Source organism: Callospermophilus lateralis, chromosome 4, assembly GCF_048772815.1.
Source record: "Callospermophilus lateralis isolate mCalLat2 chromosome 4, mCalLat2.hap1, whole genome shotgun sequence".
Lineage (NCBI taxonomy): Eukaryota > Metazoa > Chordata > Mammalia > Rodentia > Sciuridae > Callospermophilus > Callospermophilus lateralis.
The window spans coordinates 51,422,606-51,444,033 of NC_135308.1; the positions used below are offsets into that span (position 1 = coordinate 51,422,606).

At 33.4% G+C, this 21,428-nt stretch overlaps 1 protein-coding gene across 1 annotated transcript in view; it reads right to left on the reverse strand.

Annotated features, from left to right (window-relative positions):
- Nucleotides 1–3,492: 3,492 nt before the first annotated feature.
- Nucleotides 3,493–21,428, reverse strand: part of LOC143398241 (A disintegrin and metallopeptidase domain 3-like) — a 42,082-nt gene continuing 24,146 nt past the window's right edge. Inside the window, exons 9-17 of the mRNA XM_076855274.1 lie at nucleotides 21,223–21,412; nucleotides 15,043–15,144; nucleotides 12,872–13,067; nucleotides 12,318–12,405; nucleotides 11,900–12,080; nucleotides 9,428–9,514; nucleotides 7,509–7,623; nucleotides 4,716–4,881; nucleotides 3,493–3,541 (exon numbers count right to left, since the gene is read on the reverse strand). Of these exons, the coding sequence (XP_076711389.1) occupies nucleotides 3,493–3,541; nucleotides 4,716–4,881; nucleotides 7,509–7,623; nucleotides 9,428–9,514; nucleotides 11,900–12,080; nucleotides 12,318–12,405; nucleotides 12,872–13,067; nucleotides 15,043–15,144; nucleotides 21,223–21,412 (1,174 nt within the window). The remainder of the gene's footprint in view (nucleotides 3,542–4,715; nucleotides 4,882–7,508; nucleotides 7,624–9,427; nucleotides 9,515–11,899; nucleotides 12,081–12,317; nucleotides 12,406–12,871; nucleotides 13,068–15,042; nucleotides 15,145–21,222; nucleotides 21,413–21,428) is intronic.

Below are 21,428 nucleotides of genomic sequence, written 5' to 3' on the forward strand. Positions count from 1 at the left end.
TGTTGCTTGGAAATTTGACAGATACTCCCTAAAACAATCATGGTCAACATGGTTTTCTATCTGAAAGGGACTGAGGATTTACTGAGCTGCTTCAATTGTTCTGGGTCTCCAGGGACATGAAGGATATTTAACTGCTAGAAAGTTGAAGTGAGCTTTCATGTGTGTTTTATCTCTTATTTAATGGTTCTAAACAAATCTAAGAGTTGCGTGACAAAATAAATGCTCTAATATCTAATATTACAAAGACTGACATCTGGAGAGACTAAAAGATGGATTATCAGCATAGAAACCAGGAGCGAGACTTCCCTAACCCTGAACCTGCACCTATGGGAGCAGGGGAGGGACAAAAGAGAGGGAAAGAGAGAAAGATGGAGCAGGAAAGAACTCAAATCTCTCCCCCTTATCAACATTTGGGGGCAGGGGGAACAGACCATATGTAATCCCCTTAGAAACAGCAACACTGTCCTCAATCCAGATTTAACACTTTAATACCAATTTGAGAACAGAAAGCAATGTGGAATTCCACTGCCATTTTGTGAAAAACACAACTGATCAGTCACCCTATAAATCATTTGTGAGAACCTAGGCAAGAAAGGGTTTCTTCACAGAATCTGGACAGGGAATGAGGATCCCACTTAGAATCCCAAGGAAACTGTCTGGGAGGGAGTTCTCCATACAGTCTCTGCAAAACCCTGGGGAATGAATGGAAACCAGGCAGGAAAGTTGCATCCCTTGAAGGGTTCTGGGAACCCAAACAGGGAGGAGGCTCTCTGTAATTCCCCCACAAAAACCGAGACAGGGAAGGAATGCCCCATACAGTGTCCCCAGAACTCCAGAGGGAAGGAATGCGTCAGGTACCCCAGCAATGCCTGTGGGAGCCAGGATAGAGACAGAGGGGTAGCCCACAATTCCCAAAGGCAGGAAATAAGAGCTCTAATCCAAGCATGAAGGCAGTTTGGGCCTCAGAATTAAGGGAAACCCTTAGGACTGATGCCTTTGGTGACTACTGAAATTGGGGGAAAAATAATGGGAAATTGCATGAGGTCCTAAGAAATCTAGAAGGTCTGCCCCCCTGGTAATGGCTACAGTTCAGGCCTGGGCATTCAGCAACATAGAAGGACTGTCCACACATCATTGCAACAACCAGTAGAAAGCCAAGCCTAGAAAATGTGTGAGTCTAAGGAAGCTTAAAAGGAATGTGTTTGGACCAAGATCAGAATCACTGGGAAGTCAGTCAAAACAGAATTGTGTAGGTCCAAGAGAGTGAATAGCCACAGCACACAGCCTGACCTGTACCACAACAGGTGAATCTCTAGACATTGCTGGGAAACTGGTTGTGTACTGCCCCAGTCACAGTCAGCAAAGGAAAATGACAACCACTATACCCAACCTGGGACAGTGGAAGATAAAACCAACTCATCCTACTCAGTAGGAAGGACAGTGAGCTGTGTAAGGAGAAAAACCTCTGCACCACAGATCACCCACAGAGGGCCCACACTACAGAACTGGTGCTTGTAGAGATAGCCAACCAGGCTCTATATGACCTTAAAAAGAATTCTGTAGAAGGGAGCTGGGACATGGAGAACTACATCAATAACCCAGAGCCTTACATCCTGATCTCTACCACACAATAGGAAAAAAAAAAAAAAAAAAAAAAAAAAAAAAAAGCAGACACAATGATATAACTTTCCCAGTAGCCAGCTCCAGGACCTTGGGCTGACAAACCAGTACTGGCTGGTGAGAGGTTCATAGCAACTAGGGAAGTGGCTCCTGCAGGAGGGATTAAAAACAAAAGGTTGAGGAACATCTTCAAAATGTCTCAAACCCTAATGAACTCCAATTAGAGTTTTCTTCAGAAAAGAAGAAATCACTTCAATAAAGTGATAGGGATTCTCAAAGAGAACCAAACAAATATTCTGGAAATGAAAGACTCACAAAACCAAATTAAAAATTCAATGGAGAGGCAGACCCAGGACAGCCCCATGGATGCCTGCAGAGCCCACACTGGGTCCGAGCTGCATCTGTGAACACATTGCCAAACACCACCACCGGGTCTCCCACCCCCACCCCCATCCCACCCCCTACTACCCCAACCTGACACTCCATTGCTGAAACCAGCTGCCTCCATCTTGTGACCCATCCTTGCCATCTTTAGTTGTGGAAAACTCCCAGCTTGGAACACCAGCTGGCCAGGAGAGGTATTGGAACCTTGCAGGGGGCACTATAAGCCTAAAGTGTAAAAAACAGTGATGCTATGAATCCTCAGTGTTAGAAGGAAAGACATGCAAACAGTATGAACAAACAAGGGGAAAAGGTGCCCCAAACAAATCAAGATACTACATTATTAGAATCCATGGATAGTCCAACTGAAGAAATCAGAGAGAAGGAGTTGATGATGTACATAATTAAAACGTTCTGTGAATTAAAAGACGATATAAACAAACAAATACAGGCAGCAAAAGATCGTTTTGATAAAGAGCTACATAAGCAAATACAGGAAGCAGAAGATTACTTTGATAAAGAATTGGAGGTTGTGGAAAAAAAAACAACCAGAAATCCTTGAAATGAAACAAACAATAAACCAAATTAAAAGCTCAATAGAAAGCATTACCAACAGATTACTTGGAAGACAGGACCTCAGACAATAAAGACAAAATACATAATCTCGAAAAGAATGTAGATCACACAGTGAAGATGGTAAGAAACCATGAACAGAGCACTCAAGACATATGGGATAACATAAAGAGACCAAATTTACAAGTTATTGGGATAGAGGAAGGCATAGAGTTCCAAACCAAAGGAATGAGCAATCTATTCAATGAAATAATGTCAGAGAATTTTCAAAATATGAAGAATGAATTGGAAAACCAAATACAAGAAGGCTTACAGGATACCAAATGTACAAAATCACAACATATCTACATCAAGGCATACTATAATTAAAATGCCTGGCATAAAGAATAAGGAGAGAATCTTAAAAGCCATGAGAGAATGAAATTAGATACTAATAGGGTGAAACCAATTAGGATCTCTGCAGATTTTTCAACCCATAAAAACTATGACCAAAATATTCAAGAAATTTGGAACATCATCAAGAGAACAAATTTAAAAATCATTGGAGTAGATGAAGATTCCAGACCTGAAATTACACTACTGAGTAACAGTAACAAAACTGTATAGTATTGGCATACAAATAGAAAGGAAGACCAATGGATTGGAATATATGACACAGAGACAAACCCACATAAATACAGTCGTCCAGTACTAGACAAGGTGCCAAAAACATACCTTGGAGGAAGGATAGTCTTTTTAAAAACTGGGAAAACTGGAAATCCATATGTACAAGAATGAAGCTAGACCTCTATCTCTCACCCTGCACAAAAGTCAAATCAAAGTGGCTTAATTAGACCGGAATTTAATTTATTAGTCTCAGGATTAATTAGGCTCAGAATTAAATCAGAAACTCTGCAACCACAAGAAAAAAATATAGGCCTAAGAGGCCATAATATCTGCACAGGAAACTTCCTCCTTAACAAGACACCTAAAGTGCAAGAAATAAAACTAAAAATCAATAGGTGGGATGCCAGCAAACTTAAAAGCTTCTGCATGTCAAAGGAAACAATTAAGAGTGTGAAGTAAGCCTACAGAATGGGAAGGGTCTTTGCCACCTGCTCCTCAGATAGGGCATTCATATGCAGAATATATGAATAATATCCATACTAATAGAATAAACTCAAACACCAAAAAAGCACATGCTCCATCTATAATCAAAAGAACTAAACAGATAGTTCTCAAAAGAAGAAATGCAAATGGTCAACAAATATATGAAAATATATTCAGCATCTCCAGAAATTAGGGAAATGGAAATCAAAACTACACTGAGATTTCTTCTGACTTCAATGAGAATGGCAATTATCAAGAATACAAATAATAAGTGTTGGCAAAGATGTGGGGAAAAGGTAACACTCATATATTGCTGGTGGATTAGTGCAACCACTCTGGAAAGCAGTGTAGATAGTCCTCAAAAAACTAGGATTGAAACCACCATATGACCCAGCAATCCCCCTCCCCAGTATATATCCAAAATACCTAAAAATCAGCATACTCTAGGAATGCAGTCAAATCAATGTTTATAGCAACACAATTCACAATATTAGACTATGGAACCAATGTAGCCACATTTCCACAGATGAATGGATCATGAAAAAAGCCATGAAAAAGATGGAAATTATATCATTTGCTGATAAATGGATGGAACTGGAAACTATAATGCTAAGTGAAATAAATCAGACTCAGTCCAGTGTTGAACAGTTTCTCTGATATGTAGAAGTTAGTCTAAAATTAAGGGGCAGGGAAACGGAGACAGAAAAGAAAGGTGGGGGGGATCCATCAAAATAAAAGAAAAATCAGGAGAGTCTCTTCAGAATGAATCTGACCTAACTTTCCAGTGTACATATATGAATACACTACAGTGACTCTCATTATTATGTATATCCACAATATACTATTTTTTAAAGAAATTATAAATAAGTTGAAATATCACTAGAGTAGAGGACAGGGAACAGGGTGAGGGAAAGTGTAAGGAGATCTTAATTGGAGCAAGTTATACTCCCTGAATTTATAATTATGTCAAAATAAATCACAATGTTATGTATAACTATTATTAATCAATAACAAATTAGCTAAGAAAAAATAAAAGTACTATGTTTACTTACCCTCCACTTACTGTTTCTTCTCTATGCAAAAATTCCTTCATTTTATCCCATTTAAGAACAACCATGGAAGTTATAATGAGGAAAGGTAGAAAAATGTAGAAACTGATCAAGAGTCCATTTTTCTTAGGAACAGTTTTTTGGTTTAAAAGCATAAGTTTGGCTTGGTCTGAAAATATAAGTGTACTTTTTAACATTTTTAAGAGCTATGTTCAAATTTACAAAGAAATGTTGAAGTCCAATGATATGGTTAAAGAATTAATGAATATGAATTTAGAAGTTTAATAATATTGTCTGTTTCAAAATACATTATACATTTATTTTAACTCAATACACTTAGATGTAATTGACAATAAAGTTGTTGATAATATATATATTTGACATGCATTTATAATTTTTATATATACTTAAATTTATATATGCAATGTTACTCATAATTTCTTCTAACTGCTAGTTATAACACTAAATTTACTATTGTTTAATAGAAGTTTCTTCAGTTTACAAGACAGAGCAAAGAAGAAGTAAAAGAGAGAAAAATAGAACCAATGGAAACTTATTTTTATTAAATAAAAGAATGAAGCCTGAAAACGAAAATAAACTATATGTAGTGGTATATGCCTTTAATGCCAATGACTTGGGATGTTTAGGCAGGAGGATTTCAAATTCAAGGCCAGTCTTGCTTGGCAACTTAATGAAACCCTGTCTCAAAATTAAAAAAAAAAAAAAAAATACAAAAAAGGGTTGAGAATGTAGCTCAGTGGTAGAGCAGCACTGAGTTCAATACCCAGTAATGGAAAAACAAACAAAACCCCCAGAAAATCAAAATATAAAAATAAAAATCAGGCAATCAGCCCATTATTATTGTAATAGAAAATGTAAATGAATCAAGTGCCCCAGAAAAAATCATGAAAGGAGTAACTTAACCACACACACAAACATACATACACACATAGATTAGGGGAGAAGAGAAAAAGAAAGTAAAGAAAATATAAAATTTCAGCTGGGTCTATTAAGAATAGTGTCAAATCCATGGGCAAAGCATTTCTGTGTTAACAATGTTGAATTTAACATTAAATGAATGTGATATATTTACATATATTTTACATATATCTTTAATTACCTTCAACAATAAATTTTTAAATTTCAGTTCATGTCACATTTCTTAAGATTATCTCTACACATTATATTATTTTGATATATAATAAATGAAATCTGCCTAAATTAATTTATATTAAAATAAAATATGAAATGCATAAAATTTAGAATTTCAAATATTTTAAAGGTCACATTCAGTGACATTAAGTACATTCACATTTTTGTGCCACCATCATTAATACAATCTCACTGCCAAACTGAAACCATCTAAAATACTAATACACTTGCCTTTCCCCTAACCTCTGGCAATCAGAATTCATCTTTGACTATTTGAAGCAGAATAATATAATACTTGACCTGTTATAGTGTTTTTTTAAAAGTATTTTGTATTCATATTGGGACCATTGTTAAAATTTCAATTCTTTCAAGGGGAAATAAAATTCCACCCATTAAAGCATAAGAGTTCCCATATTCTATATCCTGTCCAAAATTTGATATTTTCTAAACATTTCCATAGTAGCCATTTCTAATAGTATGATTTAATATGTAATTATAGTTTTGACTGCATTTTCTTTAAGGATTATTTATATTGAGCATCTTTTCATGTACAACTGGCCATCTCAACAGCTTTGGAGAAATGTCCACTTGAGTTCTTGGGCCATTTTTTAAATTGTGGTATTGTGTTGTAGGTTTTCTTTTCATATTCTCTACCTCAATAGATAATGATTTGAAAATAGTTTCTGTGGATTTTCTTTTCACTTTGATGGTGTCTTTTTATTCACAACAACTTTTAATTATGATAACTTCCAGTTTATTTAGTTGTTATGTTTTTTTTACAATGTATTGGTGTCATAATAGATGATTTAATAATATAATAATTTAATAATATAAATATACATAATTTTATTTTCTAATGTATTTATATAAACATGATGGGATACTATTCAGCCATAAAAATTAATAAAATCCTGACATTGTCAAAGAATATTACTATGTTAAATTTGATATGCCATATCAAATTTTTGTTACTGGGTATATGTAGTTTTACAGATATAATTCATAAGTATATTTATAGTCTTAAATACATAAAAATTGAAGAAAAAATTAAAATCAGGGAGAATAAGATTTTCATCTCCAGAAACTAGTCTGAGAAATTAGATCAATAAAAATAGTATAGATTAAGGCACACATTAATGGATATAACATAAAATTTTAAAAAAACACAAACTAGATTTAATGGAATCAAATATTTAGTGCCTACTATCATATGCTTCGGATATGGAAGAAATGGATATTTTTCCTATTCAATGCTACACTTAAACTTGCAACTTGATTGTGAAATAGGACATCACAACATACGACACTCTTGGATAATACAGACTATGTAACTATCATCATTCATATAATTTAAATATATGTCTATGAAAAACATTTGCTATATAAATAAATATGTTCAAACAATCATAATTAAAATTTAGGGGAGAACTCCTAAAATGCTTACTTCTAGGTTAAAATTTAAAGTGTGGTTACAAAATAGCCACCCGTGGCTATTTAAAAAGGTAAAATAAAAATGGAAATCTCAATTCCTCAGTTGTATTACCCACTTGTCAGGTACTTAATAGTCATAAAGAACAAAAAAAATTATAGACCATTTCTATGGTACCACAAGCTCTATTAGAAAAAAATGATCTGGAGACTAACCTGTTGAAACCCAAAATCCATCATCGAAGCTCCCTCCTGGTGATGACAGCATTTCTTCACAATCTGGTGGAGCATATCCTGCGTCACAGTGACAATGTAATTTACTATTGCAAATCTAAAACCAAAACCAAACAAAAACTAAGAACTTTTTATATACAATATAAAACTTAATTCATTTTTTGTGTTAGACCAAGTACACAAAATAAATTTAATAAAAGTGGCATGAAACATCCTTTTAAATATAGTGTTATTGTTTTTCACATTTTAAAATATAATTAGATAACATTCTTTTAAAAATGTTTTTTATTTTTAGTCATACATGACAGTAGAGTCTATTTTGACATATTTATACAAACATGGAATGTATCATATTCTAATTAGGATCTCAGTCTGGTGAATGCACACAATGTTGAGATTCACTGTGGTATTCGTAGATGTACGTAGGAAAGTTATATCAGATTCATTCTACTGTCTTCCCTATTCCTATCCCCCTTCCCTTACCTTTATTCCCCTTTGTATTGACATAAATTAAAATGCATTATTTTAGAAAAGAATAGGGACAATGAAGCTAGCAAGAATAAAATGATGATAAATTTTATTATAATCTATGCCACGCTTTGAAAAATGAACTGTGATAAGAGACAATGTCTATGAATGTTGGAAGAAAAACAAAAGAAGAAATAATTTAGTCAATTACAAATGGCAGTATTCATATGAAGGATTGAAAATTATATCTATAAATGTAATTAGCAAATAAATAAATCAGCAATAGCCGAATGGAGAATTCAGAAATAGTCTCATGCAAAAATTAAATAAGAGGTTAAATTAAAACCATATAAGAAACAGAAACAAAATTCTGAGTAACAGAATATGTATGTGACTTGAGAAAAAATGTTGATGTGAGACACAGGTTCTGTTTTAGCAGAATTACTATATAAAGCATCAATATGGATAAAGACGCTGGTCACAAACTAAAGCAAAATGTAGCTTGGAAAAACTTACAAAATTTTGAAAATTTCTACAACCTAGCAATTAATTTAACAATGGATGGATGAATACAAATACCAATTTCAGATACAACAAAACATTTAAGCCCTATATCATTGAATACTAAGTAAATGCAAGTCAGAGATGGATTCAGCATGTTAGAAGACATTAAAAAGACTCATAAAATAGTCTAACAAAAATATGAGGAAATGCATACTTTCATACATGATATTTGGGATCAAAAGTTGGTATAGTGTTTCTAAAAGCCAATATGCATTTATGAAAATTTAAATGTTATGTAAGTTCTGCCCATTATATTTCAATGCTAATAATTTGAAGAAATCAGATAAATGTGCAAAGCTAAATGCACAACAATGTCTATTTTTACCACTATTTGCAGAAGTTAAAAGTTAATATTATTTGGAAGCCCATCAATATATGAATCTTTGAAGAGAGTAGAAGAAAAGATCCATAAAATGAAATAAATTGAAGTTGTCAAAAGATGAAATGAATGTCAATGGGGAAGAAATAATTTCATAATATTTTTAGATGATAAGCAGTGTGAATATTAAAAATACTTTGTGTATTTATAAATATATGAAGTACATGCCCATTCAATTTAAAAATATAAGTGTATAATGTATGTGTAATGCTTAATAAATCCAGTTCTAAGTTTCCATCATCTTAATTAAGCATTGTCACGATGTTTCTCATTACCTTTTCACAAATTCAAAGTTTAATCTGCTCATGAGGACTATAACAATCTGATTATAAAAATAAATTATGTACATTTGTGTAAATAATCTAATGTAATTTCCTTGTTAATTGTGATTTTCTAAAAGAAATTTCCACATCAAATAATTCTGAACATAATTATCCTATAAAAGCTTATTGACATAATAGTATTTAAAAAGAGAGAATCTGTTACATACCCCATGTCCTTTGCATTGTTCATGTGAGTTACAAGGTGCTTTATAGGGATGTTCGTGTACGAGAACACATGACCTGCCATTACAAGACTAAAACACATGTTAAAACTTAAAATATTGAAGCAACCACTAACAGCAAAACCTTTAAATGTAAACTCAAGAGTTGAGGAATCATACTTGTTGTAAAACTTATATGGAGGGGTGATATACAAAATAGTTCATGCTTCAAAACAATCTTGGAGTCAATATCAACATAGTGTGTTATTCCTTTATGAAGTATTAATTTGCAAAAACATATCATTTTTCCCTTGATGGAGCAGAGCTGTACATTAATTTTTATGAATTGGTATAAGAACAAACAAAACAAGCTTTACTAAATATTTTGACTAGGAATTGCCTTTGCACCTAATGCATTTTTCTTTTCTATGCTCATAAAACCCGTGAACAGCGTTTTTACTTTCATTTAATATTTGAAGAGAATAAAATTTATGGGGCTGGGGATACAGCTCAGTTGGTAGAGTACTTGCTTAGCATGCACAAGGCCCTGGATTCAATCCCCAGTACCACCAAAAAAAACAAAACAAAACAAAACAAAACAAAAAAAAACAGAGAGAGAATAAAGTTTACACACTGAAGTTCAAGCGATAGACTATGAAAGAACTATTTCTCAGTGCAAGAACTGCTTAACTTACAGAACCTAAGGCATTGTTTAAAAGCAGTATTCCCATCGTGTTTGCTTTTTCTCCACTTATAATTATATCTTTCATATTAGCAGAGTGGCCTGGAGAAAGTTACTGAATTTCTCCAGACATCAATTAATTCATCTTTTCATATGGGATACTATTAAACACCTCACATATCATAAGAGTGAAAAAACTTGCTGCACACAAATGAACAAAAGCCAAATTTTACAATGTATGTTCTACTTAACATGTTAATAGTCTTCTACTAAAACTTAGTCTTTTGAGGCATGTTCTAAGATGATGTCTGGCTTTTCTCATGTTATCTGACAGAATATTTTTAAAAAATATTTTTAGTTGTAGATGGACATGATATCTTTATTTTATCCATTTGCTTTTTTTAATGCCTTGCTGAAGATCAAACCCAGTGCCTCACATGTATGAAGATTGTCTTTGTTTAAAATATAAATCAAAGCACCAAATGTTAAAAATTTATTTGAGCTGTCAATTATGAATTCGGCATCTCCAAACCAGTAGTGGCTCAGAAAATGTGTTTACACACAGGAGGGAAGCATTGATCTGATGAACCAGGAAGGAAGGGGATTATTGGATTTGATTGATTACACTTATATAGCCTCCTGATTTGGTTTGTCCTACTGACTTAAAAATGGCCACATCAATGTTTATAGCAGCACAATTCACAATAGCTAAACTGTGGAACCAACCTAGATTCTTCAGTGGATGAATGGATAAAAACAATGTGGCATATATACACAATGGAATATTACTCAGCAATAAAAGAGAATAAAATCATGACATTTTCAGGTACATGGATGGAGTTAGAGAAGATAATGTTCAGTGAAGTTAGCCAATCCCAAAAAACCAAATGCTGAATGTTTTCTCTAATATAAGGAGGCTGATTCATAGTAGGGTAAGGAGGGGGAGCATAGGAGAAACAGACTTAACTCTAGATAGGGCAGAGAGGTTGAAGAGGAAGGAAGGGGGTATGGGGTAATTAATGGTGGAATGTGCTGATCATTACTATCCAAAGTATGTGTATGAAGACAGGAATTGGTGTGAATATACTATGTATACAACCAGAGTTATGAAAGATTGTGTTCTGTTTTTGTAATAAGAAATGCAATGCATTCTTCTGTCATATATAATTTTTAAAAATTTACATAAAAAAGAAAAGTATAACTTAAAACTCTATTTTTTATTATTGTGATTTATGGGGGAAAGACTTTTTAACAGGAATATTATGTTTTAGAGGAAATTTTAGGAGTATAGGTTAATAAGCAACATAAATATTTTACTTTACTTGTAACCCAATTAATTCTCCTTGACAATCACTACCAGAGGAAATACTTAACCTTTTAAATTTCTCTTTAATGTTCTCATAATTCAGGTTGTTCTGAGAAGCTGTTATTTTTGTGGCATTTTTGTTGTGCCATCTTTATGTGTATCATTTCATTCTTTTTTTGTCAATTACATAATTACTGCAGATCACATCTTAGCTTGAGAATGGGGGCTTATATTCAGTAGTATGAGAAATCAAGTTCAAATATCTATTGAAACATTTCAGTAAAAATAAACCAATAGTTTCCTCTGACAAACAAATTTTGATCTTTTCACTAAAGGGATATGATGCAGTATCCAAAAGTAGTAGCATTGATTATAAATTTTAAAAAATAAGCTCTGTCACAAATATTCATACACACATGCACTTATGCACACAAATTCACACATTCACAAACAATTCCACCATAAGTAATATCAAGTAAAATGTATTTACCTTATCTTCATCACAAGGATTGGCAGTATGTGCATACGTATCATCAGGTCTTGAAGTATTTCTTAAATGTGCAGACACGCATACATGGCCTGCAAGGTACGTATACTGAAAATCATAATCTTTCATATCTGCTACTTCTGTATGTCCATAGCTACAAACTACTTTTCCACAAAGGATAAACCTGGCAATATGAAACATAAAAGTTACCTGTCTGTAAGTTAGTTTTCTAATATACTTGGAAAATAACAATTCAAAATAGAAGATTACTCAAAGAATTATACAGATCATAACACCAAAACTAAACCATCTTATGAAGCAGAACAAAGTGTACATTCATCTCTCATTTCTATCACATGACACTTTGCTGTATATAAACAGTATATATACATGGAAAATTTATGATTTCCTAAGTGCTTACCCAAAATTACAACTTTTTCCACAGTTTCCAAATTTATCGTTTTGAAAATTTATTTCTTCAACACATATATAAGGAGCATTTAAGGAATCTGAAAAAAATATGAATTTTCAATTACTCAGATTTAAAAATTCATTAAAATTGTTACAAGTGCTTGCAGTCAATAAAGAGACACATAGACAACAATGCACATTGATTCCTTTTACTGTGTAATACGAGGAAACCAAACAATAACTAGAGATTGTCCCGAATGTGAAAATCTTTAATACAGTCCAGATATTATTAAGAAACCAGTCATTTTCTCTTTGAAGTCATATTCTAATAGTCTACTCCAATTCCTCCAATCACTTGAAACTTGATAAATATCCTACTGTATCTGTTCTATAGTTAGTAGGCCAATTCTACCATTTGACATAGATCAAAGTTACGATGGTTTACAAGTTTACTTTCCTATGCAAATGTAAAACAACATTTTCTGACATGGCCATAGGATGGATTACTGACTTTAACTTAACTGCATTTTAAAAATAAAAATCAGAAAAAAAGATGATAATTACATCTTCCAAATATGTCCTTACACTGTCTGCTCGGATCTCGGCAAAGCCCATAAAGACAATAAGCAGTATAATTATGGCATGGCTCTAAGTTAGCAGCTTTCACATCAGGCATACAAAACTCAGATGTTCCATTGCAAAATTCCGCAAAATCGCAGTCATCTCTACTTCTCCTACACAAATGTCCTCTTTCGTACAGCTTTGAGACAAAGAAAAAGACAAATATTTGTCAGGCTCAATCAGGATTTCCTTTTAAAACTAAGAATTGTTGTGGATGATGCAAAAGACAGAATCTCTATACTTTTTTGAAATATTAGACTGTATGAAATAAAACAGTAAGAAGTGATAACCTAACCATACCACATATGTGGGGAAGGCTTCTTTGAGATTTGCTAGCAGAAAAGCAAAGATATCCAAAACAGTAAAATTCAAAGATATCCAAAACAGAGAGTAAAATGTTTGAAGAAAGACTCATCTGAGCATACACTTCTACAAATTCTACTTAAGCTTCTGAAATATTTATTTTTCTTTGACTATTCATTGTCAAGATTAAACTGACCAATAATAATTATCCTAATGTGATACTAATTAATTTTAATTACCTATAGTAATTGAAGTTCTGATCAGAAATTCACTCCTCATTATTGTTAGCAATCAGTTGGTTTGACTATTTTCTTTCATGTATTTGTATGAAGTTGTGTCTAAGTTGAAAATTTATAAGAAAAAAATTGGGTCGAATCTCATTGGCAGTAATGAATCCTACTGTTGTGTATAACTAAAAAGGATCTATTTTGAAAAGAAGACATTTGGGGGCTGGGATTGTGGCTTAGTGGTAGAGGAATTGCCTAGCACGTTGTAAGGCACTGGGTTCAATCCTCAGCACTACATAAAAATAAATAAAATAAACATATTTTGTCTATCTTAAAAAAAAGACACTGCTTTTTGAAAGAAGACAAAATATGAAGCCTTCTTCACTAATGACAGAGTATAAAACATGTGTGAGCTTTTGAATGGCAGCAAAAGTCAAATTTTACAATGTACAAAAAAATAATATGAACACATCTGATGCATTCAGCTATTGTTACTGAGGCCCTGCCTAGCAATTTGGGCTGTGAATTTTCATTTACCAAAAGGAGCAATTATCTCCATTCCTTTAGGATGTAGGCAGATAGCAATAGACTTTTCAGAAGACAAAAGCCAATTCAAGGGCTCTGGTGAATGGAAAGCAGCAGGGTCTAAAAAGTAGAAACCTTAGGTCTGTCTTTGGCATTCATGCACCTTATAAATAGCTAGCTATTGGCTTTACTCACTAGTCCACAGAGTGGAAAAGAAAACTTTACCAAAGCTACTTCAGTATTTTATATAGTACATACTGCTGACTTTTCTGCACTGATTCTTTTTCTGCAATTTTTTTTCAAAATAAGAGTTATTATTATTGTTGCCTGTTTCTTGAAACACTGCATGTCAACTGTGTGTGGTTAAGATGGTTTATTCAAAGGGGCTGAGGATGTGGCTCAAATGGTAGCACGCTCGCCTGGCATGCGTGCGGCCCGGGTTCGATCCTCAGCACCACATACAAACAAAGATGTTGTGTCCGCCAAAAACTGAAAAATAAATAATAAAATTCTCTCTCTCTCTCTCTCTCTCTCTCTCTCTCTCTCTTTAAAAAAACGGTTTATTCAAAATGTGTCATCAATCGTTTAGTCACGAAGAGTTATATTCAGGCATGACCCAAAGAAAGTCACAACACCCAAATAATATAGAATTAGTATTGTATGTGAACTGAATGGGACTTCCATATGGGCTCAGTAAAAACTGCAGTTAAGAAAATTGAGCCTTAAGGGCATCCTGTCAGTCTGTAATTAATCATGTGTGATTGAGTTTCTCTTGGTTACCAACAGGAGTCACTAACTAACTTGAAACAAGCAAAATGACAAAAACAACATAAAATATCTTTACTATCTACTCCTCAGTGGAATAAAATGTGTCCTGTACAAACACATTCTAAGGATGCAAAATCGTTATTTATATGTAATAACTTGATCCAAAAAGAGCTCACAGGATAGAATACAAATTACTTGAAAGATGTGATTCAAAGAAGCTATAAAAGGGAAGGGATACATAAGAACACAAAAAAATCATGAAGGAAGATAATGAAATATTTGAAACCTTACGGTACAAGAGCTTGGATTACAGCATGGTCCACTGCCACATTCCAAATTAGGTTTAGTAAAAGTACAACTTTTGGCATTACAGCACTTTGTATATTTGCATTCCTATAATTAAACACAAAGCACAGAGATTCTTGATTATTATACAATTTTGTTTACATTCATCATGACCATATGCTACATAATAAATTCTCAGTAATCTGGAAACAGTTTTGTAATAATATAATCCTACACTCTGTCAAGGCCAGACCATATAAAACATGTGGTCCTGGACTGGGGTTATGGCCCAGCAATACAGCACATGCCTAGCACATGGAAGTACTGGGTTCTATCCTCAGCACCACCTAAAAATAAAGATTCTTGTGTTCATCTACAAGTAAAAATAAAATTAAAAAAAAGTAGTAGTCCTATAAATGGGTGGAGATAAGAATCATTTTGCCTAGTAACATAACTATTATAACTTAATCGTGCAACACATTACTTTGTAACAATTCTGGCATAAATGACAATTCTGTATAAGCAATCATACTGAGCTGCCAATCACATAAAGTTATCACACACACAGTTATGTACGGTACGAAACACTTCACAAAAATAATAAATAGCCATGTTTTTGGTTTGTATATTTGCTATGCTATAATTTTTATCATTATTTTAGAGTGTTCTCCTTCTAATAAAAGAAAATTTAAAACAGTCTCAGAGATTTCAGGAAATTTTCAGAAGATGGTATTATTATGAATAACTTATTTCAAACAACTTATTGCCCCTAAAGAAAGACAGTGTTATTGATAATCCTGACCCTGTACAGGCTGAGGCTAGTCAATGTGGGTGTTTCTTAGTTTTTGATCAAAATATAGTTACAGTTACAATGGAAGAACTTAAATAAAATAAAAGATTAAAGAAAAAGGACAGAAAGAAAGTATTTTGGAGAGCTTAAAATTCCCTTGTTTTTAAAGCTGTTATTAAAGAGTCAAAGAATTTTAAAAAGTTGAATATTTATAAAGTAAAAGTATTATAGTAAGTTAAGGTTCACTTTATATAGACAACAGAAAAGTATTTTTAATAAGTCAGTACATACTAAGTGTAGTGTTTATAAAATCTACAGTAGCGTAGTATAGTGTCCTAGGCCTTCACCTTCACTCACCACTCACTTCCCCAACTCACCCAGAGCAACTTCCAGTCTTGCAAACTCCATTCATGATAAGTGCCTTAAACTCAGAGTGCTCTATTATGACATAATTTTATGGAACCTTTCCTATGTTTGTATATAAATTTGATATACTAATGTGTACCATTGAATTAAAACATCTATAATATTAAGTACAGTTTTAGCCTATGAGAAATAGTTTATACCACATACCCTAGGTAACTAGTAGGATATACTATCTAGGTTTGTCTAACATATAAAACAAAAAAAAATGACCTAATGATGCATAAATCATCCCATTGTTAAGTGACACATAACTGCTTACTAAAGTGTGTCTTGAATTTAATTCTATGAGGGTAGTTTTCTCTGTGCTATCAACTTCACTAGCTACTCATCACATGAGACTGTTAAGCCCCTGAAAGATAACCAGTGTGACTTATAAGCTGAATTTAGAATTTTCCTTATTTTTAATTCATTTGCATATTAATAGCCATGCATGTATATTAATCATATTTTCTATTATCTGTATTTAATTATGCTTTTACATCTTAGGGGCCTTGCTGGTGTGGAGAAATGGTCCCTCCTAGGGTGTGGAGAAATGGTCCCTCCTAGGAATAGCTAATTGAAATTCCTTCAGATAGTGAACAATTTGCCTGTAAGAAAGCCTTTCACATGTTAATCAACCAGTCCATAACCCATTAGCCAATCACTACTTTTATCTAACTCTTATGCAGCAAAGCCAATATTTCCAATTCATAACAACACTGGAGACAGACACTGACAACTAGGTACCAACTCTGTAGGTCAGAGAACACCAGCATTACTATTCAAGCCAGCTAGTCCTAAATCATGTACCCTTCCTTCCCTGCCTTGCCTTCTCCATGAAAAACACAATAAGCCCTGTGCCCATCCTTTCCTCCCAACTCTTTCTTCTTCCTGACCAACCCTGGTAAGCCCCATTGTTGCTTTCTACTCTCAGGAAGTGTGATTACAAAAATATGAATGAAATATGATAAATTACTTCTCAATAAATATGCCAAACTAAACCAATATGAAAAGGAATAGTCTTTCCAGCAAATGAGGCTAAGTATCAACATGGAAAAAATACTCTGAAACTGCTATCTATGATTCATCATAGAGTAAATAAAATCATCCAAATTATAAAAATAATACTGGTAGAGTGACTGATATTTGATATATAAAACTTATAACACCCCATAAAAGACAGTACAAGTGATGCATTTCCTATACCTGTGGGGTCATTTGAATATGTACAGATGGATTACACTCAATTACCAACTTCAGTGTTTGTTTTCTGTTTTGATAGAAACTTTCCCTCACAGGAAGGCTGATGATATAAGAGTAACAAAAACTTTATTAGAAAATATGTTTCATTTCTGGGAAATACCTGGAGAAGTCTCCGTTTCTAAAGATATTTGTTTCATTGGACATGTTGTAAAGGAGTCAACTAAGTACTACAAACACAACACTACCACTGCAAAGCTAACTGAATTGACTGAGCTGTCCTAGCCAAAGATATTATTGTTAGCCTGAAAGGCAATCAGATCTATCTCCCATAGAAAACACAGACTGAGCCCTATGAAAATAGTTATGGTGGGGCATGGTGGCACAAGCCTATAATTCTAGTAGGTAGAGGATCGTGAGTTCAAAGCTAGCCTTGGAAAAAGAGAGGTACTAAGCAACTCAGTGAGACCTTAAAATACAAAATAAGACTGGTGGCTCAGTGGTTGAGTGCCCTTGAGTTCATTCCCTGGTACCAAAAAAAAAAAAAAAAAAAAAAAGTTAAGGGAAGGCTTATGTGCCTAATAATAAGACCTCATGTGTCTCCTCCTACTCTTAACAGGACTCTAACAGGACTGCTGATTGCAAGGATATGATTTCAACCGCGTCATTCCTTAAGCATATTTTCACCAGGTAAAAGATGCCCTTTGTCACCAAACAGCTGTTGAAAACCACACACTTCATGATCTAGAACTTGGGAGATTAGTTCTTTCAAAATGACATAAGAACTACCCATGAACTCCAATGGAAAGGACCACACTCGATTCTTCTCTGCATCAACATTTTACAGCCACCAGTCTTGTAGCTATCTCACTCAATTCAAGAGGGCCCCTATTGTACACTCATTGTAGACCTCAAACTAAAACTGACCATGGATGTTTCTCTTCAGAAGCACATAGAATCCTAGACATGGAAAGCTTTCCAGAGATGACAGGTCCAGACTTCTCTCTTCCCTTGTCCTCTTTTCCCCATATTTCCTACCAGTTTATATATGTCAAAATAATGCAATAAGTAAGATTTGTTAATGGATCCTCTCCACAAGAAACAGCTGAATATTAGAATGTGTGTAACAAATTTCAATGACGTTCCAAGTCCATCATCAGGTCCCTTCCTACAGACTATACAAATTGTCAGGTTGCCTAATATGATAATAGACAAGACATGTTTGAGGGATTTGCAGTTAAATTATGTCATATATTGAGTAAGAAACCCAAAAGGAACAATAGTTTGCAGGAAAATTTATGACTCTAATCCCTTCACTTAAGTAGTTTCTAATTATGCAATGATTCAATAATGGATCCATAAGCAAATATTACCTGTGCTTTCCTACTATTAATCCCTAAGACAAGGGCATCCCACAGGGAACAACCTTTTGTTAGAGAATTTAATGATCAACTCTATGCCTGAGCAACTTCATGTAGCAACAAATGTAAATAAGGGGTCAAAATTGATTACAGTTTCTAACGGAATTATTGCTATTTAGTAAACAACTAGAAATGAACATTGGTCTAGACTAAAAAATAAATAGGAATTTGCCAGTAGAGGCGCATCTCTAAGAAGTGAACATCATTTTGTAGAATACTCCTTACCTTAATTGATATCAATCTAAATGAGGCTATGATTAGAGATTCATGTCAAAATTAGTAGTAGAACTGTCTCCATTGCAAAGAGTACATTTGCAGAGCAAAGTTCTTTAATTTCTCTTGCTAAATTTGTTTGAGATGATATGATTGCATTGGACTGTCAGCTCCACAGGAAGGAGTATATATTATCTAATATCTCCTATTTCATTTGAATAAATATATTGGGTATAATAGAAGCTTAGTAGCAAGAAATCCATAAACAAGGTTCCTCTTCTGTCTTATTTTTTAAACATTCTGTTTTGAAAAGTCAGGTTTTGGATGCTCCTGGTAAAGAGTAAACATCTAGTCTCTTAGTGCTATCTTCATGATAGTCAACATAACATCTTCTTGCTATTTTGCATCCCCCTTAAGGATATAAAATGCTCATAGGAAACTGTACACTACCAATCAAATGATCTCTGTATGGTAGGATACAGAAAAAAAATTGTCCCAAAAGAAATATTCAGCTGATTTCATATTCAAAATTGTTAATTCCATACTAAAATCAAACAAACCCATTATGATGATGACAGCTTTTGGTCAATCTTTCCAATTGAAAGACTGATTTTAAAGGGGGAATTATTAATTTAAATTAAATTTGGCCTAAACTGCTGAGTCCCTACTTAGAAACTGCAAGCTGAGAGTTTATAATAGCTGAATGTCAGCCAATCACATCAGTGGAGCTTCAGCCAATCACAGGCTGGCAACTGATCAGACCATGTAAATATAAGACAAATGAATAATCACACCATGTCAAAATAAAACAAATGCTGAGCTATCACCAATCAAGCTGCTTCTTTACACTACATTCGTTTTCTGTTGGTAAAAACTGCCTGGCCCTATTATTAAGTAGACATTTCTGAGCCTCTCTTAGCTCAGGGGGCTCCCTGATTTGTGAGTTGATTTTTTGCCTATGTAAACTCTGCTACATTTAATTTGTGTAACATTTTTCTTCCAGTAAAGTAAGATTTTTTTTTAAAGGAATCACATGGAATTTTAAGTCAAGAAAAATACTTGAACATTTAAATTATTTAAATAAAAATCCACTAGTTCTCATAAAGAAAAGATTAGTGGTAGAAATCAAGTGCATCTAAACCAAAGTACAACAAGTAGACACTTCACAGCAAAGAAAACTTACATGGCTAGTAAGTTTATAATCAATTTTACTATTACTAAGAAAAGTTCTATTTAAACCACATTGAAATATTTTTAAAAAATATTTTTTAGTTATGCAGTGCTGAGAATCAAACTCGGTGCCTTACACATGCTAGGCAAGCACTGTACCACTGAGCCACAACCCAAGCCCTTGAAATATTTTTTAAACATAAAATTGTCTGGCAATTGCAAGTGTTGATTCACTATTAAAAAATTGTATGGGTCCTAGTGAAAACAGCCATTGAAAGTATAAATTAGCATGCCACATTTGAAATAAATTTCCTTTTCCCAGTCATTATTCACCTACCTGATAACCCAAAACTTCCATATCTAGATATGTAGACTTGAGATGCTTAAGTACAACAAGAATTAAGTTCAAGACGTATAGAAAAAATATTTAAAAACCTAATTAGTATCAGAAAAAATATCTACAAAACTCACTAAATACTTGAAAACAGGAAGTCTATAAACCTATATTATTCACATAATGGACTATTAGGTGGCAAAATCAAATAATCCAATGGAAATAATTGAATTCTGGAAATCTAAGTTAAAATTAAGAATTTTCACAGAGTCAATGACTGGAATTGGGAGATCAGGAGATGAATAACAAAATAAATGTAGTCAATTTGGAGGAATGTGGATATGATTTAAGTGATGATTACATTAGATTACTGATGCCAGTACAGAAAACTGATACAGCTATTGGTTGTAAAATAGAAAAAAAAATCTGCTTTATCCAATGCTATGCTGATCTGTAGATAAGTTTTTTTAAGTTCATCAAATGCATCCAATTCAGAATATGTCAGTCATTGCATGTCACATATCTCCCTATCAACACTATGTAATAAAATGCTACCATAACTTAAAGAAACAAGTCTTCTTTCTCTATCTACAAGGCTACATAAGGTACACAAGAACAAATATTAGGCTATGTTATGAAAGTTTATCACTGACCTCTGGCATGCCACAATCACAATCCTCTCCTATTTCCACAACTCCATTTCCACAAGCAGGTGGGCTTTGTTTGGCAGTCAATTGTGAAAGAAGTTTTTTTTTCCTTAGACATCCAAATTGAGGTTGTGAAATTATCTGCTTAAATACGTCTGTGCTGCAACGGCTAAAAACCTTTACACCTTGGGACTGTCTAAAATTAAATTATA